Genomic DNA, 25,233 nt, shown 5'->3' on the forward strand with positions numbered 1-25,233 from the left:
AGAGAGGGCGCAGCAGAAAGAAGGGGTGAGCGTGGGGGAGAGGCGCGGGGGGAGGGCACGAGGCGCCAAGACGGAAGCAGCTGGAAGGGGTTGCATGAGGAGGGAGCAGCACAGAGTTTTCTCTGCCATCACCAGCCTCCAGCTCGCTTAGCAAGAGCTGCACAGCCTGTAGCCCTCTGAGCCACGGGGAGACGTACAAGCCAAAGCCAATTCGGGACCTCTCCCGAATCTCCACGGCAGGAGGAAAGCAGGCCCAGACAGCCCGTCAGGGGTCCTCAGGAGAGGGAGAGAACGGGCCGGGCCACCACGAGCCAGAGGCAGGCCCTACCCCTGCTTGGCCCTCCCGGCCCTCGGCCCTCAGAGGGGAGCACGGGAGCCTGTAGCGGCCCTGGGCCCAAGGGGGCAGGCAGACAGCGGCGCTCAGAGCAGGGACATGCAGGCAGCAGTGGCGACAGCCCAGCCAAGCAGGATCAGCCCCTCCGTGGCCCTGCCTCTCGGCCCCGTGGCCCCGTGCCTCTGGCTGGGGCCGGCCTGGGCCAGAGCCCTGGAGAAGGCTGCTTTCGGCCGGAGCCTCACGGAAGGAGCGAGCAGAGCAAGGCAGCCACCCGAGAGACGGGAGGCCAGGAGGGCAGACATACTTGAGGTCAGCAGAATGGGCAGCCATGAGGTTTCTGAGGCTCTTGTCAGCAAGAGGGCAACCAGAGAGGCTGAAAGAGAAGACATGGGACATCGGGGTGAGCCAAGAGGGGAGCAGCGGAGCAGAGGAGGGAGACCCACCGCGCGGCCCCCAGGCCGGGCCGGACCCGAGTGGGGACGAACCTGCGGTGGGAAGCATAGTTCCCAGTGATGTGGCCACTGCCGTCACAGCCGGGGGTGGGGCAGCTGGACAAAGGAAACAGAGCGTCAGAACAGAGAGCGCGGCACCCCCGCCAGGCCCGCCCCCCAGGCTGGCCCCTGCCTCCGGCTCGCCCGAGAGCCGAGGAGCGACTCCTCCCCACCAGCCCTCAGAGCCGGGCCCTCGCCCCTCCGGCTACAAGTTTCTCCCACACAGCTTAACTCAGGAAGCAAAGGGAACCCACGTGAAGCTCGGCTTAAGGTTGGGGTGCCTCCGAAGCAAACGCGCTGTGCATGCACACGTGTGCGTGCTGGGGGATGGGTGTGCGGGGAGCCCCTTCCTGACGTGGCAGGGCCTTCCCCGAGGACGGGGCCCCAGACCAGAGCCACCCTGGGGCGAGCCAGCTGCAGGGCAGGAGGAAGCTGGCAGCCGGCGGGGCTCGGGCCAGGAAGAGGAACCCCAGGAACAAGCTCTAAGCGTCGGTGGGGGCTGAATCACCTGAGGGGCACGGGCCAGGCCTCTCACGGTCCCCTAGGGGAGGTGGCTCTCAGCGGGGGCTGGCCAGAAGCTGTGGGGTGGCTCACGTCTACCAGTAGCTGCCCCCTCCCCGGTGGCATCTGGGTGAACTGACTCGGCTGCCGGAGCTGAGGACACGGAGCCCAAGGCAGAGCGCACCTCAGGCCTGGGGGCCGAGGGCCAGGAGCGCAGCGGGCGCTCGGGAGAGGTCCACTCCCCTCAGCCCTGTCTGCTCTGAGGGCCAGACGGGGGCTTGCCCTCACTCTTTATCAGCCTGAAGGAGTGGGTTAGCGGCCAGCGTGGTGCAGGGCCGAGAGGACACCTTCCCCCGCCGCCCGGCCCGGGAGGGTCCTAGCAGCGGAGGCCCAGCCTCTGCCCACCGAGGCAGCCAGGCCGGGAGGACGGTCAGCACGGGGCTGCGCGGGGGCCAGCCCGATCGTCACGGGCTCCCACCAAGGCGCGCTCCTTTCCAGACCGTGGCGGTCCCCTGAGGGGCCCTGCCGTCCAAGGTGGGGACTTACGTGAGCAGCTCCTTCTTTATGTCCTTGGAGAGAAACTTCAGCTTAAAGTTGGCCAGGGTGACCTCCCCGGGGTACTTCCGCTCCTCAAAATTCTCCTCCGACACTTCCTGGTCATCTGCTTCAGAAGAAGCAAAAGAATGGGCTGCTGGCTCTGACTGCAAAAAACCAGCAGGGAGAGGTTTTAACCAGCTGGCGGGGGGCTGGGCGCCCAACCCGGGGGCTGAGGGAGAGGGGCCTTTCAGAGCTACGTCCACAGAGGCGTTTTCCGGAGTCTCCTGTCTTCTGGAAGCAGGAGGAAGACACGGGAAACAGCGCCCCGAGGGGCTGGGGTGCTCCCTCACCTCGGCCACTGCTCCTGAGCTGCCCAGGAACGAGGAGACCCGGGCGCTGCCCAGCACCGCCGCTTCTGCGCCCTCCGCGGCCTCAGGCAGGAGGGTCACCTCCAACTGCCCGCCCTGGGCTGCAATCTACACACCAGAGTGTACACCAAGTGCGGCTCCTTTGGGGCTCGGCATGCACTCAGTAGACAGTGGCACTAAGGAAGCGTTTGTTGAAATGCTATGATGATGAGACGGCACAACGTACAAAGTATGATAAAAAATCATCACAGCGACCTCGGGACCATGTGGCCCTACCGCCCCCAGCCAGCACGATGACCTGACCGCAGCAGGCACTTCATAAGCACTTTGACCTCAAATGCGGGGCCTGGAAGTGTTCAGTCGCCACCCAAGGGCCGGGTGCTGTGGATGTAGGGGTGAACAAGGCCAGTCCCTCCGTCCAGGCACAGGGAAGGAGTCCACGAGAGCCAGGGAGGTCAGTGCCCTACAGGTCGGTCTGTAGCAGACCATTAGCCCCCGTGGTGGATCGCAATTCGAATCTCAGGACTGCTACTTGCTGTGTGTCCCAGGCACGCTGTCCAGCCTCCTGGGCACCACACTTTTAAACTGGGAAAAATAGCAGCCCGTCCCAGGACGTCTGGGGATGGGAGGAGGAAAGGCCCATGGCACCATGTTGTGCTGTTGTCACTGTCGCCACTCTTACTATTACTGAACAAGGCACAGCTGGGTGGACGAAGTGCCTCAACTTAAGCCCAGCCTTCAGGAGAAACGGGGGCCTCCCAGCAGCATAGGGGTAGAGGCTGCTCCAGAGCAGGGAGCACGTCCCGGAGGCCCCTAGACACGGGGCCCAGGGGTGTTGGGGTGTTAGGGGGACCTGAGGGGGGGCTGCTGCCAGAGTTGGGTGAGGTAAGGCTAAAGAGTGGGGCAGTAGCCCTACCCACGATGGTCAAGGAGCCTCGGACAGAGCTAGAAGGAGAGTCTGAGCAGGGAATCCAAGGCCATGGGAAGGCCGGATCCAGGAGGTGTTTCTGGGGGTCACCCAATAGGACGTGGGCACCTGTGCCCAGGGCACAGGGGAGGAGAGGAAGGGCCTGGGGGTCAGCTGAGGCTTCCTGCTGGAGAGTGGACCATCGACCATGGGGCATAGCGGCAGGCTTCTGTGGGCAGGGACCACAGGACCTCTGAGACCAGGGTCATCCGCAGAGGACATGACAGTCCTGGGAGGGGATGAGGAAGAGGGCATGTGAAGGGGGCGGGGCAACGTGGCCGGAGAGACCAGCCTGAGCCGGGGGTCAAAGAAAGGGGCAGGGAAAGGGAAGGAGCCAAAGCAGGGGCCGGTGGGGGCGGAACTGAATAAGGGTGACAGCAGACGTGGGGACACTACACTGGTGGCCCAGAACAGGAACAGGAGGGCCTCACCAGGCTCGGACTGGGGCCCCACCGGCCAGGGAGAAACCCTCCTGCCAGCCCCAGGTGGGCACCCTCAGCCAGCCTCCCTCCCCTGGGGGCTCCCCCTGAGAGAGGTGTCCCTCTTCTGAGGCCAGACATTGAGTTGCAGCCACGTGACTGAGCCAGAAGACCTAGGCCTGGGGCTCAGTCTGCTCCTCTGTAAAGTGGGGCTGCATGCGAAGCCTGTAGAGAGAGGGACCCTAGCTGGCCCTGAGGGTGGGACTGCAGAGGGGCTGGGCTCTCAGAGAGGGATCCTCACCACCCCCTCCTCCTCCTCCACAGGGACCTGCACCCCTTGCCCTCCTGGGAGTGGGGGCTGGCAAGGAGGGGAGGGCTGGGAGGGCACCCACAGGCCTGTCCACACCGTGCAGAGGCCACCTGGTTCTGAGCCCTCAGAGCAGGGCTTTGCTGTCCGGGAGGCTCTTCTCCGGGGGGAAAAGCCCTCCAGCGGCCCCCATCTCAGGTGGGTGGAATAGCTGGGAGGGAAGGTTCCACTGCCCCCGGAGTACAGCTCCTACACAGCGGCCTGGTTTGCTGCCCCTTACCAGGCAGCGCTGTGCTGGGGCTCTGGCCACTGGCCGCCAAAGGGCCTCCTGAGTCCAGGAGTTTTCTCCTGCCCCCGTCCCAGGAGCCAGGCGCCTGAAGTGTCCTGGGGACAGTGAGGAGAGGCCGCTGCCAGAGCTCAGGGTGTCCCTAATCTGGGACACCAGCAGGTTGGTGGGAGGCCCACAAAAATGAGGAATTCGGAGCCACTCCCAAATCCTCCCCCGTGGGATATGAACAAAAGCCCTTCTCCTCCCTGTGCTCTCAGAGAACCGCTCTGGTGCTGACCACTGATTCTGCCGAGGGGACAAGGCCACAGACTGGACCCACGGTGAAAATTCCTCCAAGAAGGTGGGCTTAGCTGCCCGAAGGGTGCAGGACCCTGTGTGGAAAGGGGCAGGACGCATGGAGGCTCTGCCCGGAGCGCAAGTGCGTTCACAGCCGCCCTCGGGGAAGGCACACCGACCACCAGCGCCTGCTCGACCATCTGCCAGCCCAGGACCCCGGGACCCACCTCCTCAGGTTCCTCCTCTCGCTGGCGGCTGGGCTTGGTGTAGTCCAGGGGCCGGTCCCACTCGTCCTGGCGGGAGGCGTGGCTGGACGGGGCCGAGGTCACGGAGCTGCTGGGGGCACCGGGGACGCTCTGGCCCTGGGAGGCATCAGGTGAGGCCACGCCGGGGCCGCCGCCGCCGCCGGGGAAAGCGTTCTCCCGCCTGCGGTGTCTGCGCATGCTCAAGTCCAGGGTTCCGTTCTCATCCACCTCGATGTCCGTGGCCTGCAGGGCCGAGGCAACGTCTGTGTTAGACACCACCCCCTTCCCACGTGCGCCTCCTGGTCCATTACTCAGCTCACCGGAAGCCCAGACAGTGTCTCCCCCCAAAGGAAGCAGAGCCGAACAGGAAGAGAAAAGCCTGTGAGAAGAAAGCGTCCTGAAGCTGATGTGGCCTACACTCTGCCCACTCCCTCGAGGCCTCCAGCGCCGTAACACCAGACCCTCGACACGGCAGCTCGTGTGGGCCCCAGAACACGTGCAGGGCCCTCAGACTCGGAGAGACAAGGGAGCACACGTGTGCATAGCCACTTGGGCCCCCTTAGGCACAGTGCACGGAGTTCTGAGGGAACCCACCCAATGTCTCTGCCCAGCAGGGTCAGCGGTCAGGAGGGAGAAGAGGAAAGAGTGGTAATCACCTAGCAGACCCTGGGTTTGCTGAGCCCCCTTCGTGCAGGCGGCACGTGCCCCTGACTGCAAATCCCAACCCCCTGCTCTGCCTCAGAAGGGGCTCCCGGCGGGGGACACACCAACCTTGCTGGGCAGGTCCTGCGGCTTCGTGCTGAGGTTCTCGGGCATCTCCCAGCAGCGCGTGGAGAGGTTCAGGATGGCCGTGGCGGCCATGTGTGCGGCCTCCGCGTCGTGGGCGTAGTCGAAGCCTGTAGAAGAGGACGAAGTGCAGGGGCTGGGCCTGGGGGGAGAGGCCTTTGGGAGAGGTTTGGCTGCAAAAAGGGAACAACAGCAGGCTGATATACAACCTGAACGGGGGGCGGCCACGCAGACACAGGGTGGGGGGTACTTTGGGGTGGCTGGGGGCAAACACACCGGGCGCAGCGACGTGAAGGTGGGCCCAGGGCTGGGCCCTCCACCCACCGCCTGCACACCCACCCAGCCCCACCCCTGTCGGGTGTGGAGAAGGCCATTTCCATCTTGACCGTAACTTGGGCAGAAAGGGCAAAGCCTCCAAAGACGTTCTAGCGTCCCTGATATTTCAGACAAAACGAGCTGTCTATCAGTGAATGCTTATTGAGAGACTAAAGTCTGCAAATAGGAGGAGTGTCTGGAATATCATTCAAGGAGGAAAATTTTATCACAGCATCTCAAAAGGCTGATTTCGGTGTCGCCCCCGCCCCCCTCCACCAATAGCCACAGCTTTGGTGAATAACATTATTGTTCAAATAAACATGATACATGAAGGCATAAAATGTTATCTTTTCTAGTAACTGTGCTATAACCATAAGATCACTCTCAGGTATGATTTCTGAGTAGTCAGGATATCGCCGGCAAATTTCCAGCGCCCCAGCGTAAGTGGGCACCTTGCAGGAAGGCATGAAGCCCCAGTCCCAACAAGTTGGAGAGACGCTCGCACTGCAGGTGGCCATTGTACTGATCAGCGTTTCTATTATTAACTTGTAGGAAACTCATCACTGCCAGTTTTGGGGGCTGACAGCAACCACCAGGGGCTGCCAGGTCCAATCTCATGTACGCTGGGGGTGCTTTTCCATTTTATTTGTATTTCCAGGGCTACTAGGCTTGCAACTCACAAATTAGTGCAATAAGTGACCCCTCTCCCCCCCCCCCAAAAAAAAAGACAGGAAAGCTTGTTCTGGAAGGTTTGGCGGAATGAATTTTGTCAGTGCGAGCACCCAGAAAGTTTGTTGCTAATATCACAAATGGCACGTTGTATCCAGCAAGATGGCCCCCGCGCAGGAAGCATCTGTCGGGTACCCAGGCTCGGCACAGCGGTTGTCTGACCCTCCCAGACCCCCACCCCTCGAGCTAGGATAAACTGGCTGGGAACGGACGGCCAGGGGAGGGCACGCTCGTAGGCGGAACCATGTCAGCGACGTTGTTAAGGCTGCGGACTTAACACACGGCATGATGGACTTGGGTTTGTGTCACACGTAGTGAGGAGACACATCCAGTTTGATGGTGAGCATGTGGGCAGCAACGTGGGTGAGACACGGACTCTGAGAAAGCCGCCGCGGGGATTGGGACAGTTTGGGCCCCAGGCTGGAGAGGACCGACACGCTGCTGCTGAGGGTTCCTCCTCCACTGCCCCTCAGACGCTACACCTCCGGGAGCAGCTTTCCCCGACTTACATTTAAAGGCTTTCGGTGAGGTTTCGCTGGTGTGAATCTTTGGGGCAAGCACGCGCCTGCCAAAAACCTGAGCGTCAAAACTTGCGTAGTCGAAGGTGACCTTGGAGAACTTCTCCAGCTCCTTGGCCAGGTTGGCCCTGGGTGTGGTGGAGGCCACGCTGGGCCGGTGGCTTCCGTACGGAGGGACCTCAAGCTGCTTCACGAAGCACATGGGCCTGGGGTGTGAGACGGAGGTGAGAATCACGGAGACAGGACGCAAGGACTCTGTGCCACTCAGCCCAGTGCCCCGTGCCACGGCCTGGCCCAGCCATGCCTCAGACCCCGGCGTGGACAGAGACCCAGGCAGGCCCTCCCGCACGTCCACCACTGCAGGGTGCCTAGGGGCCGATGTGCAGGAAGAACTGCCACAGGGAAGAAGCACTAGGAGCCTTGAAGAAACAGTGCGTGTCCCCTTGCGGACCGCGTCAACAGAGGAGGGAATGAGGAGAGCAGGTTTCTGAGCCCTTTGCAGGGAGCCCTAGAGGAGCATCCTTAGGGCGGCAGGCAGCCAAGGCAGAATTCTGGTGGTGGAACAACTTACAATTCCCCAGAGGGGAGGGAGCTGGGGTGCCTGGAGGGGACATGGAGGTGTTTCTGAGGATCAGCCTCAGGGCGGGCCGACCCAGCCCTTCGCAGCGAGGGGCCTGGCCCTCCACTGTCTTCTGCTGAAAGTCACTTGAGATGCCCCCGGAGGGGCTGCTGCAGGGGTTAGAGACAAGCATGAACGGACGCTGCAAGCATTCGGTCGCTGTTACTGAAGCTCTGGAAGAGCTCGGATTTTTAAGTGCACAAGAGATGGTGCGAAGACACCAGCCCTGACAGCACCGCAGCCATGGCAGGAGGGGACCAGCCTGGCAGAGAAAGGCCGCAGGCTCTGTACCGTTCTGTGGAGCGGCTTGGGTACCAGTCAGCTCAGAGAGAAGAAGAGCGGAGGAGGCCTGGGAGGGCCAAGCAGTGACTTCAGTCTGGAACAGGGGGGTGGGCGGAATTAAGAAGGAGCCAGAATCTGCCTGCCAATACAGGAGACACGGGTTCGAGCCCTGGTCTGGGAAGATCCCACATGCCGCGGAGCAACTAGGCCCGTGAGCCACGAGTACTGAGCCTGCGCGTCTGGAGCCTGTGCTCCGCAACAAGAGAGGCCGCGACAGTGAGAGGCCCGCGCACCGCGATGAAGAGTGGCCCCCGCTCGCCGCAACTAGAGAGAGAGCCCTGGCACAGAAACGAAGACCCAACACAGCCAAAAATAAATTAATTAATTAATTAATTTTAAAAAAAAGAAGGAGCCAAGGGTGAGGCCCCCAAGGTGCCAGGCACCATAAGAACTTGAGTGTGACCCGAAAATAGGAGCCTGGTGCCAGGAGGGCCCTGCACCCACGATAAGGCGGCTCCGAAGGGCCTTGGGAAACCGATGGCACCAGAGCGCGGGCAGGCTCTCCGTCCCCGGGAGGGGCAGGGGGCCCTCTGGACCAGCCAGTGGCATCTGAGAAGTTGCTGGTGAGTGCTCAGGCACCCCTGGGGGGAGACGAGTCCTACACTTAATGTCTGTGCCACGTTTTGGTGGCTTCCTCAGCCAGGGCTTCCGCCAGCAGCAGACTCAGTGTCCGTGAGGCCCACAAAGCTTTGCAAAGATTCTCCCCACACCCTGGGGTACAACATCCAGAAACGTGGCCCCACGGAACACATCGAGCCTGGATGGAAAGCTCTGCATCCCGGCCACAACTGCTACCATTCTGGGCTCCTCACCGAGGGCCCGGGAGACAAAATGTCACTGCCTCATTCAGGCCTCATGAGAAACTTCTGAAGTCGATAACGCTGTTGTCCCACTTTTACAGGCAAACAAGCTGAGTCACATTCCTGGGGCACAACCTCCACATTTGGCACCTGTTTGGCCCCCACCGTGGCCTCACCAAGCCTTACCTGCCTGGCAGTTTGACATTTTGTCAGTGACTTGGATCAAGGCAAGAAAACCGACAAGAAGCCAGAAGGAACGGAATAAGATGGAGGAGGGAAGCAGTTTCCACCATCGTGAGCGCCCCCTGGTTGAACGAAGCCAACTGGAGAGCAGGGCGCCCCAAGGACAGGGCCACAAGGGCTCCCCAGGGCGGGAGGGCGAGGCCCGGCCCGGAGACCGCCTGCACGTGACCCGCTGAGGCCAAGGCGGGAGGCCACGCTCCTCAGGCAGAGGCCCCGCCAGGCACGTGCCAGGGAAGGGACAGGTGGGGGACGGAGGTGGCCCGCCCACCTCCAGACCGTGGTCTGTGCCGTCGCCCATGCTCGTGGCTGCCGGGCGCCGGGCCTGGGCAGGGTACGGTGGGCCTGGTCTCCCACACTCTCCTTTGGGAGACAGACATGGCACAGCAGTCTACACGGGACGCCCTGTCAGTTCTGGCTCCTCGGAGACGAGGGAGCAGGGAGTCCACTGAGCAAGGACACGGGGGTGAGGGAGGGTCCCCCAGCATGGTGGGCGCCGGAGAACCGGTCCCACTGGGAGGAGATTCTGAAGGCAGGCTGCCGGGGGGGTGAGTGGCCTTGGGAAAGCTCCTCAGCCTCTGGCCTTGTTCGTGGCACCTACGGGGCCTTGCAGGTGAGGTCACACTAAGCAGACTCGTCCTGAATGGTCTTTCAGAAGCCCCCTCATTGATGAGCCACGTCTACACGCACACACGGGTGCACACACACTCACACGTGTGCATATGCACCTAAACACACAGCACCTCAAGGGTCACGGGGAGCGGCACTCCGGAGGGTGCCGCTGGCCCCCACTCCTCTCCCCGGTTCAGGGTCCGTCCTGGAGTGAGCAGCTCCCAGAGCTCCCTAGACAGCGGGGTCCTGGGCTGGGGCAGCCCCCTCTCTCCAAACAGGACCAGCGACTCCACAAACAAATCCCTGAACAATCCCAAGCGGTGACATCAGACACCCCTGGGGAGAGCAAGGCAGGGTCAGCCGTGCGGGTGTCGGTGCCCACAAAACCACCCTCCAAGTCCACCCTGGGAGACACCAGCACACACGTGCACATACACACGAGCGTGGACACACACACACAGCGGCGGAGAGGCGAGAAGCCCCCTGGGCACTTGGGGAGGCAGCCCGTGAAGCCAAGCAGGACCCTGCAGGGCCTTCCCGGGTAAAAAAGCCCCTGCGTGTCCCTGATTCTTGTTTGTAGGGGAAAAAAAAAGTCTTTAAGCCCCCTAGGCCTTCCCACCCAGTTCCAAAGAGCAGGTTCAATCAGTTAACAGGACAACAGAGTCACAGGGCTCCTAGTTCCTCCTGAAGAGGCAGAGGTAACAATCTGACACGTATCTCTGAGTCATTCTGCAGAAACTAAGACCCCCACCCGGTGGAGGGTGGTGATGGCATGCCAACCACAAGCACGTGGACCCCAGACTGGCTGGAACCGTAAGGCTGAGATTCCCGAAACGTCACCCAATTACCTCACCATCAGCCGATCAGGAGAGGGTTCACGGGCTGATCACCCATCCTGGACCCTCTCCCCTCACACTGGCTGTAAAGACCCTGCCTGAAAGCCATCGGGGAGTCGAGTCTTCTGAGCACGAGCTGCCTGTTCTCCCTGCTCAGCTCTTGTAATAGACCTTTCTCTGCTCCAAACTCTGACCCAGTTTTGGTTTGTTTGGCCTCACTGCACATCAGGCACATGAACTTGGGTTTGAAAACACCCCTCCCGGTCTGTGATTCATTTCACTCACCTGAGGATCCGATCCGAATTGGAGCTATTCTTGGAAGGATCTCCCGTCTGTGGCTGTTGCTTCTCATGAGATTTGGCTAATTTTTCGGCAGCAGCAATGGGACACCCAGACAAACTGGAGAAAGGACAGGAGGACAGCTGAGCCCTCCTCCAGGCCCCACCCGTCTGAGCCAGAAGCCAGGCGTCAGCAGGAGCTCAGGGAAGGCTGTTTTCCCTATAGAGGCGGCCTTTCCCCCAGGTCTGTCCTCAAGCCCTCAAAGCACCTGCTGCTCAGTCAGCTTCTGTTTTTGGAAATTCTAAGCCAATGACACAGAGACAAAACGCACCCTAAAGTTCTTCAAGGCTCTGAGCAAAGGCACCTCCTCTGGGTGGGTCTGGGGCATGGGCCTGCCTCTCACCTCCCTCCTCTCCCCTCACCACCAACCAGAGCTGCTCACATTCTATCAGCCCACGGGCCACGAACTGCCTGCTGACCCTGGAGGACATGGACCACCAGGGTCACACGAGGAGGGCACAGGTCCTTCCCAGGAAAGCACCCACGGATGCAGCTTCGACTGTCAGAACTGAGAAACTGCCATCAGCCAGGAGAGGTGACATAATCCCAGCCGTGTTGGGGAATTTAGCCTCTTCTCAGTGATTGGACCTCAAAAACTCTGGCCAGTCCTTCCAGCTGAGTGTCACTTGCTGGAGCCACTTCACGCCCCGCCACGGCTGCAGCTACCCAGGGCTCGGGGCGAGGGCGGGGGATACGGCGACCTCTCACCAGAGGACAGCAGGCAACTCAAGCACCAGGGTCTCAGCGCCCCTACAGAGCAGCCGGGCTCGGTCCCGGCTGCTGAGGTTCTGCCTTGAGCAAAAGCTAGTGTCCAGAGTTTTCCCGGATCTCAGCAGGACAGGGTCTCTACCTGGCTCTCCCCACAGGCTGCAGGCCTCCCCGCGCTGCATGCGCCCATTCCTCCAGCCGCCCTCTGGTCTCTCGGGACCCCCACTCACAGTGGCACAGGTGCAGCCCTGCTCCCGCCCAAGGTCTGCCCTGACCTTGCACTCACCCCCCAGGGCGGCACACAGGGAGACCGTGTCCCAGGCTGGGGCATGCACTGCAGGCCCCCCCCTCCATGGCCCTCACCGTTCCCAGCCCAGCCCAGCCCAGCCCAGCCGCGTACCTTCTGTGCGTGTTACGGTTGCTGTTCACGTGGCCCTGGCCTGTGCAGCCAGGAGTGGGGCACTTGAGCACGTTCTCATGCATGGCCAATACTGCAAGACAGCCGGGGGGAGCCGGTGAGCACCACCTGCCAGGGGTGGGGGGATGCCGGAGCCCCAGGCCCAGCTCACTCAGGCCACGCCCCCTCCCATGGTGGCCCTGGCCTCCCTGAGGCAGAAACCAGCTCAGCCTTACAACCTCCCTCCTCTGAACTTAATGGTCACGATTACTGCCCCTCGCCTAGAAGCAAGGACAGCGTTTCTCCTCCTGAGGCCTCAGAACGCAGACAGCGGCCCCTCCCCAGCTCCAGGGCCCGGCCTCCCCTCCTGTGTGCCCGTGCCTGTGGCCGGTTTCCAGGGGCCCTGACCCAGGCTGCCGTCTCAGGGTGAATAACGGGGCATGTGCTCCGTGTCGCCACGCTCGTAGGGCCCAAGTCTGGGCTTCTGGACGTGCCAGTCCAGAGGGACAGGGACCTGGGTGGCCACTCCTCCATGTGGACACCATCCAAACACCAGAGGCGGCCTGAGCCGCACAGAGCTACTCACTCTCCGGGGGGATCCTGTCCTTGTGGGGGCAGCCAGACAGGCTGCGGTGGTGCGGGTACAGCCCAGTGACGTGGCCGGTGCCGTCACAGCCTGGGGTCGGACACTTGATCTCACGCTTCTCAGCTCTTGCGGGATCTAAACACACAAGGCCTCTCAGTCAGGGGGCGGCCAGGAAGCTGGGTGGGAGGTGGTGAGCAGGGCGGCGGCAGGACAGCTCACGATCCTTCACTCTGGCTGTCCGGAGAGGGGAGTGACCAGACTTCCCAAGAGCCCAGAAGGGACCGTGGCTGGACCGCACGGGGACCCCGGAGAGACCGTCCACGCTGGCTGTCTGGGTGGAAAAGCCCACAGACTGCGGCAAGCCACAAACAGCAGGACCTGCAGGGCTTCAGGGAGGACCCCCGGCTGGCGGCTGGCACCTTCTGCCCTGTCCTGCTAATGTCATGCGACGGCCACTGGCTTCGGGGGGGGGAGCCAGGCCTCTGCACAGAGAGGTAGAGCTATGTGACAAGGTCTCTGCCAGGACACGTCCTTTGTATTTGACAATAACGGGGACAGAGGGGCTAAGTGACTTACCCGAAGCAGCTAATAAAGGCCTGGGCAGAAATTTGACCCCAGATCTCAGTTACTGACCTCGTACAGCCTCTGCAGGCCCAGAGAGGTCACTTTCAGTGTGGGACAGAGGGACTGCCTCTCAGGACACGCACGGTCCCCAGAGCACAGCCAGTGTCCCAGAGAAACTTCCAATGGAGCCGTCCGTCCCCTTTGGTAGGGAAGCCACAATGCAGAAGTCACAGGCCATGCTGGGAAAGCCCACCCCAGGGAGGGCAGGGCCCTGGCGGGCTCTGTGTGATTTAAATGGGGGGACGTTGTCCTTTGACCACCAGGCAGGCAGGGGCACCCTAAGGGCTCACAAGCCTCTCCCGGGCCCCGCCTTCCTGGGCTCGCTGTCGCCGGCCTCTCTGTCCAGGGCTTGTACAGCGTCTGCACCTCAGCGTCAGTCGGTCCCTGAGAACCAGTCCCACTGTCCTCCGTGGCTCGGGCCTGCTCTGCGCTGCCCAGTGCGCCCAGCCTGGCCACCTGCCTCACCGACCACGGGCTGCTTCTGTCTGGCCCACACCACCTGCCCCCGCCCATGCCCCCCAGCCTGTAAAGGCCTCAGGACTCGTCCCTGGGCCCGGGACTGCGCATCCCTGGGAGGGGGCGGGGCAGGGCCAGGTGCCCAGCCTACCTTTGCTGCAGTAGCTCTTCCGGGTGGCGTCCAGGGGCCTCGCCGCCTTCCCCGGCTCGCCCGGGCCCGGCGGGCCTTGCTCAGCGGGTGGGCAGCCCGGCTCGCGGACGGCCCGCACCTGCTCGGCCTTCAGGGCGATGGCCTGCTCCAGGAGGCCCAGGTTCCCGCGGGTCATCATGTCGTACATCTCCGACTCGTCCGTGACTGTGGACTTCTGGGACCTCGAGTCCTCGTCCTTGCCATCGTCGTCGGAGCGCACTTCCACGAGGACGGAGAACGTGGGCTTGGGGCTGGGAGGCGCCGGGCGCCGGGGCTCAGAGGCCTTCGGTGGGGGGGCGTGGGGGGCCCCGTCCTGGCAGATCACATCAGGAGGGGCCTCATCCTCGTCCTCGTCCTCGTCCTCGTCCTCATTGCCCAGGGCCACCCTCTGCTTGCTGGACACCTCGCTGGCCACGCCCTCCAGGGACTGGGGACACAGCTCCTGGGAGCGCTCACTGGTGACTTCGATCACCTCCTCTGCGTCCTCCGGCTGGATGAAGACGTCCTTCTCCCCTTCGTCGCTGGTGGCTCCTTCCTCAGCCTCCTCCCGCACCAGGCGCACAATGCCAGCGCCCGGCTTGGCCCCCTGGCCCGAGTCTGCCCCGACCAGTGTCTCTTCAGCGATTTGGCCCAAGTTTAGGAGAGAAGTTGCAATGATCTCCTGATAGCTGCTGTAGCTGCCCTTGGAGGGGCCCGTGAGGCTGCTGATGGGATTGGATCCGAAACGAGCCTTGACGGGGCTCCTTCCTGCACAAAATCAGAAACTGTGTGGTAGGTACATGGGGAAAGAGGGCAGGTCTCCAGGTGGGGCTCCTCCAGCCTGCCCCACTGCAGCAGGGGGACACCAAACCCCCAGAAATGGGCTCGGGGTGGCCGTTTTTGTCAGCCCCTCTGCCCAGATCTGGAGATCACAGTAAGCTTATGTTGAGAGGTAGATGGAGAAATCACCGCTGTATTTTGAAGTTGAGAATTACTCTGATATTTTTGATTAACGGTCCTCCCTGTTATGTGTACTTTCTTAAATCAGGCAAATCTACATTTCATAAAATGGAGCTTAAAGAATGGATCAGATTTTTAAAAATTGTTTCATAACTGAGAAGCAGCAGAAGTTGTTTTTGAAGTTTGAGTCTTTGAATTGTCATGGCTAAGAAGTAGTGGGTGCCCCCTGGGATCATCAACAAGGACCCCCGGGCGCAGCAGCCAGCCCACATGCTCCCGCTCTAGGAGGGGCCGAGCCAGGGCCGATGCCTGAGCGCCAAGCTCCCTCCTTTATAAGAAACCCAGCAAGCGAGGGTCCCTGGCCCTGCTCCCTCTCAGGCAGAGCCGGGTTCCCAGGAGGGAGGCGGGTATGAGGACCCTCCGTGCAGTGGCTCCAAAATGGAATAAAAATCCACCTCAGGACCTGAGAGGTGAGAGCGCCAGAAGCTTGGAGGTGTTGGGGGGTTTGGGCCTCAGGCCTCAGCCACATCCCCAGGACCCTACAGCCAGCCAGGGTCTCGGGACGTGGATGTGTCCCACCTTCACACTAGTGTTTGCCAAGGGCTGGGGGCCCCGCAGGGAAGAAGGTGCCAGCAGGGAGACCCCTCAGTTCCCCCTGCCCGGCCCAGCATCCCTGAACACCCGCACCATCCCCCCTAATGCCAAGCAGACCCCTTGCCCCCCTCTGCAGGTGGCGCTCCTGAGGCCACGCAGGGCGGGTCTACCTGAGACCCCGCCCCACAGACACACAGCCACGTCCATCTGTCCGTCCGTCTCTCACACACACAGACACACACCCAGATGCACAAAGTTCACCCACAGATGAGCCTCTGGGCCCCCCGAGCCCCAAGCGCCAGCCCCTCCCCAGGAGGCCTTGCAAACGTCAGACAAGCGGCGCTTGTTCTCAGCAGGGCTTCCTCGCTCGCGGGAGCCCCGCCTGCTCACAGGCTGCGATTCTCCGGGGCCACACTAAGCGCCTTTATTCAGGAGAGAAAGAGCAACAAAGCACCTTCAGCTGGCTCGGGGCAATGAATGTCCTCCTGTCCTGATGCCGCGGCCTCGTCCTCCTCCGCAGTTCCTTCCGATTCACCAGAAACAGAGGCGCCCTTCACCTCGGCGTCCTCGCTGCCGTCGCTCTCCACGCCATAGCCCTCGTCCAGAGCCAGCTTCAGGGGCTGCGCCTTCCGCCTGGACCCCAGGTGCTCGGCCTCGGCGCCCTCCAGCTTCCTCTTCTTGGCCAGAGGGCAGCTCAGCAAACTGGGAGGGAGGAGGCCGGGCCGTCCTGTCAGCACCGCCCGGGCCCCCGGCCTTCACCCTCTGCAGTGCGTTCCCTGTCCTGAAAATCTCTCTCTGCATCTCGTCACCACCCCTCTGCCAAAGCCCCAGACTCAAGACTGGCAGGTTGACGTGTTCAAAATCTTACAGTAATTGTCCGCGTTAAAAAGGACCTGATTGTGCTTTACATTTCACTTCCTGCTTCTCTGGGAAGGCCTAACCTCAATGGCCCTGTCCACGCCAGAGTCCTTCCCCCTGGGATGGCCAGCGGTGGGGGCCGGCCCAGGCTGCCCTGCTCCGTGCCCACCACCCCCCAGGCAGGTCGTCAGGAGTGCCCAGGCCCTTCCTTCTCCGCCTCCAGACCCTTCGCACCCTCACCCACCCCCTGAACCTGGCACCGCAGTCAGGGGCCCCTGAGGTCCAGCAGACCCCCGGGATGACAGCAGTGAGAATAGCCAGCCCGTGTGTGCCGGCTCTGCTCTGGGCTCTCCCGCACAGACACCTCCGGCTTCACAGCAGCCCCGAAGGGGAGACACCAGAAAGGCACGCCACAGCCGCGCTCGGCCTCCCAGTAACAGGGTCACATGGGAGGCCACCGCAGCTCGGCAGCCAAGAGCAGAGGTGGAAGGTTCTAGACCCACAAAGGGTCCCAGAGCAGGAGAGGAGCTCCAACCCCCCAGCAGCCCAGCCTCTTTCCCAGGAACCTTGCTGAGGGCCCTCCAGCCTCCTTACCTTCGGTGCCTGGAGTACTTGCCCCGGATATGTCCCGAGCCCGTGCATCCGGGAGTGGGACAGCTGGGGGGAGACAAGCAGGAGGGGTCACCTGGGGGCGGGCCCCGTGGGGCATGGGGAGAGGGTCCGAATCTCGGGGCCCAGCCCAGACCCTCACCCTGGGAAGCAGAAGATTGTCTCCAAACAGTTCATCTCAGAATGGCTGCCTGCAGTTTGCAAAAAATTAATGAAATAACTCACCCCCATTTATACAAATGAATGGCTCGTTACAATTTTATGAGAGTGTTTAATTAAAGATCTGCGTGTATGAAATCAAGGCTGGACGACTTCCTTTTTCCACAATGAGTCTTTCCCACTGCGGGCAAACCACCACCAGGCTTCCAGGGGGCTGGGAACAGGGAACCTCCAGGGCGCCCCCAGAACCAGCACCTGAAGCTGGCCCAAGGGCAAAGCACAAACACGGGGATCCTCCATGGCCTTCAAGATGCTGCGAGGCCCTGCCAGCCGTGCCCTTCGCTGGCACACTGAGCCGACGCCCCCAGGCAGGAACAACTCTGCAAAGGTGCAGTTTTGACCCAAGCCACAGGACCCCGGCTGGAGGTGGCAGCAAAGACCCCACTCCAGATCTTGCAGCCTGGTGTGATCCCAGCTTCCCACGAAGGGAGGTGAAGCCAGGAGGGCCGATGACCCAGGAGCTGCCGTGAGACCTCGGTGGGGCGAAGCCTGGCCTCTTACAGCTCCAGGAGTTCCTCTCCCTTCACCATCATCTGTCTCGCCACAGAACCAGATGGTGGGAAGCTCTGGAAACTTCCAGTCACGGGCACAGACCACCCAACCCACTTCCCCAGGAGTCAGCTCCCCAGGGCAGCAAGGGGCCTGTGTGGGGCTTGAGGCCAGGATCCTGTGGGCTTTTGAGACGGAGAACCCGTGGTGGGGACAGGGGGAGCCCGAGCTCCTCCCGGGAGGAATCACCGCAAGGTGCCCCCATCCAAGAAGGGACAACCTTGTCGTCACGGGGTCTGAGTCCCCCTCCGAGCAGGCTCTCCCAGAGCCTGGGAGGAAGGTTGTGCGGCCCCCCCGACACCAGTGGGCTCATGAGGCTCAGAGAGGGGCACCACTCTGGACCTCTGTCCAGACACACTGATGTGTCTAATCTGATCGATCACGGACCTGACTACAGAGGACTGTGGGGTCCCACCGGCCGGCAGGCCACACTCGCTGACGGATCAGCAAGAAACAGAACAGTCCGTGGAGGCAGGGTCACGCCCCCCAGCTCAACGGTGGCCTTAGCGGGAGCCGGGGTCTCTGAGGGGGACGCACCCTGCAGCCCCCCATGATAAGGCCACCGTGGCTCGTCTCCTGGTGTTTAAAAGAAGAGAGGAAAGGAGAGAGGGAGGAGAGGGAGAGGAAGGGGGAGGATGGGGGGGGGAACATGCGAACTTTACTGTGAGTTTCCTTTCCAGACAGACAGGACTTGCTGCTGCCCAAGGCCTCTCAGTCTGAAATCTATGCCCCACACTTGCTGTCACTTTCTCAAGAACTAGCTTTGAGACTCTTCACAAAAGCTCCTTGTTATTGGGGATTTGAAGCTGAGGTCCCAATTAGTCGATTAATCACTGAGTCAGTCAGGCAATTAGGTGCCAGCTGCTGTGGCACTGGCACTGCCCCCAAACACGTCACCTGCTCCGAGCCACACCTCCGCCCACCAGCTCAGAAGCACCTGGCCTCCAGCCCTGAGGGCCAGCCCCTCCAAGGGCAGTGGGCCAGGCATGCACCACATGTGCAGAGCTGCCAAGGGCCACTCTGGGAGAGGAATCTGGAGACCCCCTTCTCCCCATGTGCCAGCAGAGAGAGTACCCGTTGAAAGCGACCTGAGACCCAGCCGGGGCCCCAGGGGTTCAGTGCCAGCAGGTCACCCTATGGGCACCCCCAGGGCTGGTAGGATGCCCTCTGTGTGCTCGGGGCCGGAGGGCAGGGTGAGGCAGCAGCTCTGGTTCCAGGCCTCTGGAGCCCCTCCCCAGCACGGGGGAAGAGGGAGACCCGGCCGAGCCCTCCCGCGATGCCCCAGCACGGCGCCGCGTGCGGCAGAGACAGGGAGTGGGCAGAGGGCCTGCCTGCCGTCAGCCTGAGCGGGGTCCTGGCGATGGCTCGGAGGGATCTGAGGATCTGAACATAAACAGTAGTTCTCAGGCCGTGGCGGAGGCTGGGAGGAGCCATGCCCCAGCGGGAGCCCCTGGAAGGGACCGGCTTCCCTCCGGCCCCGTGGAGGCAGGTAGAGGGTTCCCCACTCCCTTCTGTCGCCTTGGCAGGAGTTGGCCAGTGGCTCAAGAGGAGGCCCTCAGGTGAGGACAGGCGGGCTGGGGACTGGGGCGCGGGCGTGGCAGACGGGTGTCCTTCCCGGGACTGGGAGACGCCCCAAGGATGCTCCGAGAGGGGTCCACCCACTCCCTTCTGCAGAGAGGGCGGCGCCCACCTTCCCTGCGTAAGCCACCTCCCACAGCGTGGAAGCAGATGGCCCCATGGAGACCGGGGCGGGGCGGGGCGGGGCGGTCTGCTGGCTCTTCACTGCGCAAAGGGAAAGGCCACCAGACCCGCTTGTTTTCTCTCAGGGACTCGGCTTCATGGCAGAGCAAGAGCTGAAGGGGCTCCGGGTGGGAGGAGGCAGCTGGGAGTCCTGCTTGGTCCAGGCCCACTCGCTCCTCAGCTCGTTTCCTAGCAACCGCCCCTCGCCGGCAAGCGGCTCCTGGAGTCTCTGCTTGAGCTGGGGAAAGGGCCGCTGGGGGCGGTGGGCCACAGACTCTGGGTCCACAGGGTGCAAGTCCCTCGTCCACAGAGTGAGTCCTGAGGGTACAGCTTCCCTGTGACCCGTCCTCCCGTCAATTGATTCCGAAGGGGTTCCTCTGACACCCCAGCGGCGCGTCTGCCCCAGGGTCACTCTCCCTGTGCTGACGCCCACTGCGAAGACCCCGCCGGGACCAACCACAGCCCGCCACGTGCTGGCAGCAGGAGTCGGGCTCGCAGTGCCTGCCCCTTCCCGCGGGGTGAACGCACAATCACAGCGCCCCATGGATCGTGCCCCACGGGTGGTTCGTGGCCAGCAAGCAGTTGTGAACTCAGGCGTGAGTGGCACGTTCCACGTGGATTTCCCTCTAAGCACCGATTCTCAGAAGCGGGAAGAATTGCTGAGGACTTCGTTGCTAGAACACGTCAGTGCATTTCTCCCCAGTTTCTCCATCAGATTGCATGCGGGTCTCACTATCACCATGTACACAGGGTGAGACCAAGAGATCGATGACGCTGGGCAAGATCCAGATGCTCACACAATCCCCTTACTTACACTGGTCAAGTCCGCTCTTAGAGTATTTCAAAACAAATCTACTCTGGGTCATTTTTGCTTCAAAGTTTCAAGAGAAACCTAGCCCTTCGGGTTTGCCTTTCCAATCTCCTCCATTACTTCATCTGTTGCCAAAATTAACAGCTGTTACCAAAACTCAAGTCCTGTGCCCAGCCTCCTCCCCCTCGTTGTCCCCAGGATGTCCCCAGGTGAACGTCACGTAGCCCAAGGGAAGCAGCACCTCCTCCGGGAGACCTGCTCTCCACCCTGCGGCCCGCGGCCCCTCTGAGCGTCATGTGGGGTCTCCTCCAGTGGTCCACCCACAGACCCCTACCCTCCAGGGAACCGACCACTGTGCTCCCTGCAACTCCCAGGGGCCTGGCTTGGCTGCTGTGCCCCCCTCACCCTCCAGCCCTGCGACCAGGACTGGCCTTTGAACAGGAGGGTGTGTGATTCAGCTATTCTGGCTGCATGAATTCTAACCCTCCGAGCCTCAGTTTCCACACTTCACAAGTGGGGAAACACCACCAGCCGCCAGCGCTTCCATGACAATCCCTGAGATCGGACGGCATCGTGCAGCCGCTGCGGGGCCCGCCACATGCGTGGGGCTCTGCGCACCGCTCCCACGTCCTTCCCCTCCCGCCTCCAAGTTACAGCCTCAAAGGTTGGAGAGATGCTGGGATGTTTTGGGGTCTCATTCTCCTGACTGGCAAAAGCCATCCACTCAGCCACTATCTGGTGAAGAATAAGATGGTCCCAGCCCCAGATGTGCTCACTGTCTAGTGAGAATCTTCACCCCTAAGAATGTAGTAGCGGCTTATGCCCTGGAACCATGCAATTAGGTGGAGAGAGCTGCTCCAGGCTGGGGCAGAGGGAGCACAGAAGAACAGCACCCACCCTCAGTAACTAGAAAGCTCTGTTTGCCTCCATCCGCGAGTCTGGAAGCCCACAGAAATGTCCATCAGGGAGCGGCCATCACCCCCAAGCCCGCAGCACAGGTGGAGCAGCACCGTGGTGAACGCAGCCCCAGAGCTGCCCCAGGGGCGGGAGGTGGGCTCGGAGCCCCTTCGTCCCTCCGACAAGCCTCAGGCAGGGTACCTTGGCCGCAGTTCAAGTCTGGCCCCATCTCACAGGAAATTTATAAAAATTAGACGGGGCATCCAGAGCCCACCTGGCACATTGGGGGCCTTCCCTTCCTTCTCCAGTGTTCTGAGCCAGATGCATTGGCACTACCCCTCGCCCGAAAAGGGGGGATGCGAGAGGCTGGTTTCCTTGCCGGTCACTGGACACCATTCACTGGAGCTCTGTCTGGGCAAGATGGCCCAGGGGCCGGCCCTGGGAGCCCCGGGAAGAGCCCAGGCCCACAGAACCTGCAGTCCGAAGGCCACGTGGGGTGGTGCTGGGGCAGTCCAGCACGTAAGCATTGGGGTGGCTTTCTCTCTGGCCTCCCCCGAGCCCCTCCCCTCCACACACACACAAAGGCTTTGGCCAAGCTCAGGACGGAAGCCAGCAGGCGAGGGCAAGTCAACCTCTGGGGAGGAAGCCTGGCCCCTCCTGCTTCAACCCAGCAAATTGCCGTGTGTCTGTCCTCCCTCCTGTTCAGGATGCCCGTCCCTGTGAGGCCAGCCTTGAATCTGGAAAGTCACAGAGCTCAGCCGATACATAAGCCACTGCCTGCCCTCAAGTCAGTGGAAGACTCGGGCGTGGGACAGCCTGTGCCCTCATCTCTGGCCGAGGAGCCACTAAGACAGCACCTTGCTGCTGGCTGAGGACCATGGTGACAGTCATGTCCGAGGGGTGACAAGGTGTGAGCACATCTGTGCCACCGTGCAAGGCTGGCTGCGTGGTGGCGCCAGGACCAGGTGGGAGAGGAAGAGGCAGGGCGAAGACAGATGCACACAGGCCAGGCAGAAAGGGGCCTCGTCAGGGAAAGCAGGGGCCCGGGCACGGTTGCTCAATTCCAAGCACCCAGTGCAACGTTTAGGACGAACGGGGTCACAGGCGTGCACCATGCTGGGTGCGGGCAGGAAACCTTTCTTACCTGAGGTCGGCACCTGTGGGCTCTGGGGGAGCTGAGTGAGAGAAAGAGAAACAGGGAAACTCGTGTGGGAAGCAGAACTGAAAAGGCACGTGTATCTTCACAGCACAAGCGACTGAAGAGAGGGGGCGACCTCCGTCCTGAACCCCGCTTTCCCTGGCCTCCTAGAATGTCCTCCAGGGTCTCACGGAGGGAGCTGCCTCCTCCAAGCCGGTGCTCATGTCAGACCCCCCCCCACCGGTGGCTGCTGGTTTTGCAGAGTTGGACAGAGGCCCCAGCTAAGACAGGCTCCCTGGGACAGCATCTCTTTCTCTAATCTCAGGGAGAAGTCAGCTTCTGGCTGGAAAGAGGACCCAGAGGATGAAGCTGGCTGGAGAAGAGAACAGGTGGTCCAAGCACCTGGTCCCTCAGTGATGGGGCCTCTGGGACAAGAACTTTCAGGAGTCTGCCTGGCAGACACTTGAGAAGCTCGGGGCGTCTGGCCCCTCCTTGAGGGCCACCCACGCCCAGGAGCAGTGTGTGCCCTGTGGGGTCGGGGTGGCAGGGCTGGCCAGGGTGTCGGGACTTGGTCCTTACCGAGCAAGCAGGGCCTCAGCCCCTCTCCCCACCCCAGTGCCAGCTCGACCCAGCAACATCCCAGTGCCCTCAGCGCCAAGACTAACCTCCTGGGAGGCAGAGAGGCTAGTGATGCGAGGCTGGAGGCCTCTCCTTCCCAAACAGAACAGGTCTAACCAGGTTTTGCTTTCCCCACTCTGCAGCGCCGGGGGCTGCCACCTCATCTCCTCCCCAGCAGGTGCATCTGGGCCAAAAGCCCCCCAGTGGCCGTGGCCCTCAAATGCACCCTGAGGCTGAAGAAGCCTGAGGCCACCAGGTGCCCAGCGTAGGGGAGGAGCGTCCCAGGGGCGAGGCACTGCTGCGGGATTCTGTCCTCCTAAGGACAACTGCTGCGGAAAGTGGCATTTACAGCTTTAGGACCTGGGACTCTTGGCCAGAGACAGGCTGTGGACGGCCCAGGCCAGACTCTGCTGGGAGGGGAGGGTGGAACTCACCTCGGAGGGCCTTGGATCTTGTACGAGCTCTCTTTTCGTCATTTTCTAAGCTCATCTGCAAGTAAAAACAACTGTTCGTCATTTTCTAAGCTCATCTGCAAGTAAAAACAACTGTGCTGTCAACGGGAAGACGGCAGAGCCACCCCTGTGTCTGCAGCGTCACCTCCAGGCGTTTTCTGTCTCAAGCTTCACCGGCGCCTGTGAATCTGACGCAGGAGACAAGGACAGGTCACAGGGCAGGAATGGCCTGCGGACCTGCGCGCAGCAGGTGAGGCAGAGGCGCTTCGGGGCGGAGACCGCTGGCCCCATCGTGTCCCTCGTCTCCTGCTGCCCCCAGGCTCACATCCGAGGAGGAAGCTGCAGCCACCAAGCCTTCATTAACGTCGGGTGTCGTAACACACGGTCCCCTGGCGACACCACCCACCGCAGACTCTGACCCCGCCGTGCTGAGAGCCCAGCTTCCCCTGGGGGTTGGTGACCCCGGCACTCGAGGGTCATCTTGTCAGAAACAGGTGCCTGGGACCTGAGCGGGGCACTGTCCACCGTGCGTTGTCCCACGGAGAGCCCAGGGGGGCAGCCTGAGCTTGGGGACCTGATCGTCCTCAACATGAGCCGGGCACCCCGAAACGTGGGCGCTCCCGGCAGCACGGGCCTCCAGGCACCACTGCCCAGTGGAAGAGAGCGCAGGCCATCCGCATCGTTGAACATTTTCTAACAGCCACGTCACAAGTGTAAACAGAAGCGGGTGAAATTGATTTTAATACTGAACTTTACTTAGCCCAGTCTCTCCGAAACATTATCATTTCAACAGTATCAACAGAAAAAGTTATGAACGGGATTTTGTTTAGTGCTAACTCTTAGAAATCCTGCACATGTCCTGGACTCACGGCCCCTCTGAGTTTGACCAGCCACATGCCAAGGGCCCACGGCCACGGCACTGGCTCTGGAGGCGGGAAGCAGACGGGGGTGAGAGCTGGTAGGAGTGCAGGCCGAGGTGTCACCTGGACCCGACACACAGGCCACCCTCCCAGAGATGCTGACTCCCCCAGGAGAGAGTGAGCGGAGGCCCTCGAGGGGCACGGGGACCCCGCACTGTCCAGACCCCGCACGTCCTCTGGCCACCCTGCCTGAGCCCAGCAGCCCCTGCCCCACATTCTCTGCCTCAGACCCACTTCCATGCGGGCTGCTGCCCACGCCCTGTCCTTCCAGGGAACGAGGCAGAGCCCCGCGAGGGCAGGGACGCCCCCGGGGCACGGGTCATCACACGGGATCCTCAGCCGGGTCTGGGCAGGAGCAGGAGACAGAAGGGGCCCTGTTCCCAGCAGGTGTGCCCTGTGGTCAGGGACGGGAGGGAGCAGCCCCACCGCCCAGGCCCCCAAGAGGCCATCAGAGCAAAGCCAGGCGGTGGGAAAGGAGCAGCCGGAGCGGGGCTTCAGTCCCCAGAGGCCAGCACGGGGCAAGCAGCTAAGGTCCCGCTCAGGAAGAAAGACGAGGGACTCCTCCCATTAACTCCCCAGCTCGTAAGCTAGAACTTGCAAAGTGAGCCCCCCACCCCGGGCAGCACGAACGTACAAAGATTCATGTGCTGTGTTAAGGACGGAAATCACAACCTGGGGTAATTTATGCAGCCGTCGACTCCAGGCGGTAGAGCTGAGAGCTATGCGTTTACAGCCTCCCGACAGCACGGACGACAATTACTATAATTTCTATTTTTAAAGCAGAGTTCCCCATGGACCAATGGCTCACATTTAAAGTGAAGAGAGGAGCAGGTGTCAAAGGGACTTCATTACATTTACGAGCCTTCAAACGTCGTCTGCGCTGAGCCCAGCACCGCGGCTTCCGATGCAGCGGCACAAAGGGGCCAAGGCGTCTGATTGCCAGGCCGCTCTCAGCTGAAATGCAATCTACAGCTCCTTTTTTTTTTTTGGTCAGTTTTCCCAAGGAAATTGGCGATCCTTCTGCTAGGTTAAAGCGTGCCTTGGCAATGTGGATTTCC

The 25,233-nt window shown here is 61.8% G+C and overlaps 1 protein-coding gene across 9 annotated transcripts in view; it reads right to left on the reverse strand.

Moving 5' to 3' along the window:
* Positions 1–25,233, reverse strand: part of MYT1 (myelin transcription factor 1) — a 65,477-nt gene that overhangs the window by 13,521 nt on the left and 26,723 nt on the right. For 3 of the 9 annotated variants that reach the window (XM_082362658.1, XM_082362660.1, XM_082362655.1), the window contains exons 3-16: positions 23,238–23,292; positions 22,192–22,222; positions 16,817–16,879; positions 15,819–16,066; positions 13,793–14,578; positions 12,562–12,696; positions 11,979–12,069; positions 10,817–10,930; positions 7,074–7,288; positions 5,506–5,693; positions 4,717–4,977; positions 1,873–2,027; positions 820–882; positions 639–707 (exon numbers count right to left, since the gene is read on the reverse strand). In XM_082362658.1, the coding sequence (XP_082218784.1) occupies positions 639–707; positions 820–882; positions 1,873–2,027; positions 4,717–4,977; positions 5,506–5,693; positions 7,074–7,288; positions 10,817–10,930; positions 11,979–12,069; positions 12,562–12,696; positions 13,793–14,578; positions 15,819–16,066; positions 16,817–16,879; positions 22,192–22,222; positions 23,238–23,292 (2,474 nt within the window). The remainder of the gene's footprint in view (positions 1–638; positions 708–819; positions 883–1,872; positions 2,028–4,716; positions 4,978–5,505; positions 5,694–7,073; positions 7,289–10,816; positions 10,931–11,978; positions 12,070–12,561; positions 12,697–13,792; positions 14,579–15,818; positions 16,067–16,816; positions 16,880–22,191; positions 22,223–23,237; positions 23,293–25,233) is intronic. The other 6 variants (XM_082362661.1, XM_082362663.1, XM_082362662.1 and 3 more) reach the window with 4 other exon arrangements.

This window comes from Balaenoptera borealis (assembly GCF_965194805.1).
Source record: "Balaenoptera borealis genome assembly, chromosome: 16".
Classification (NCBI taxonomy): Eukaryota; Metazoa; Chordata; class Mammalia; order Artiodactyla; family Balaenopteridae; genus Balaenoptera; species Balaenoptera borealis.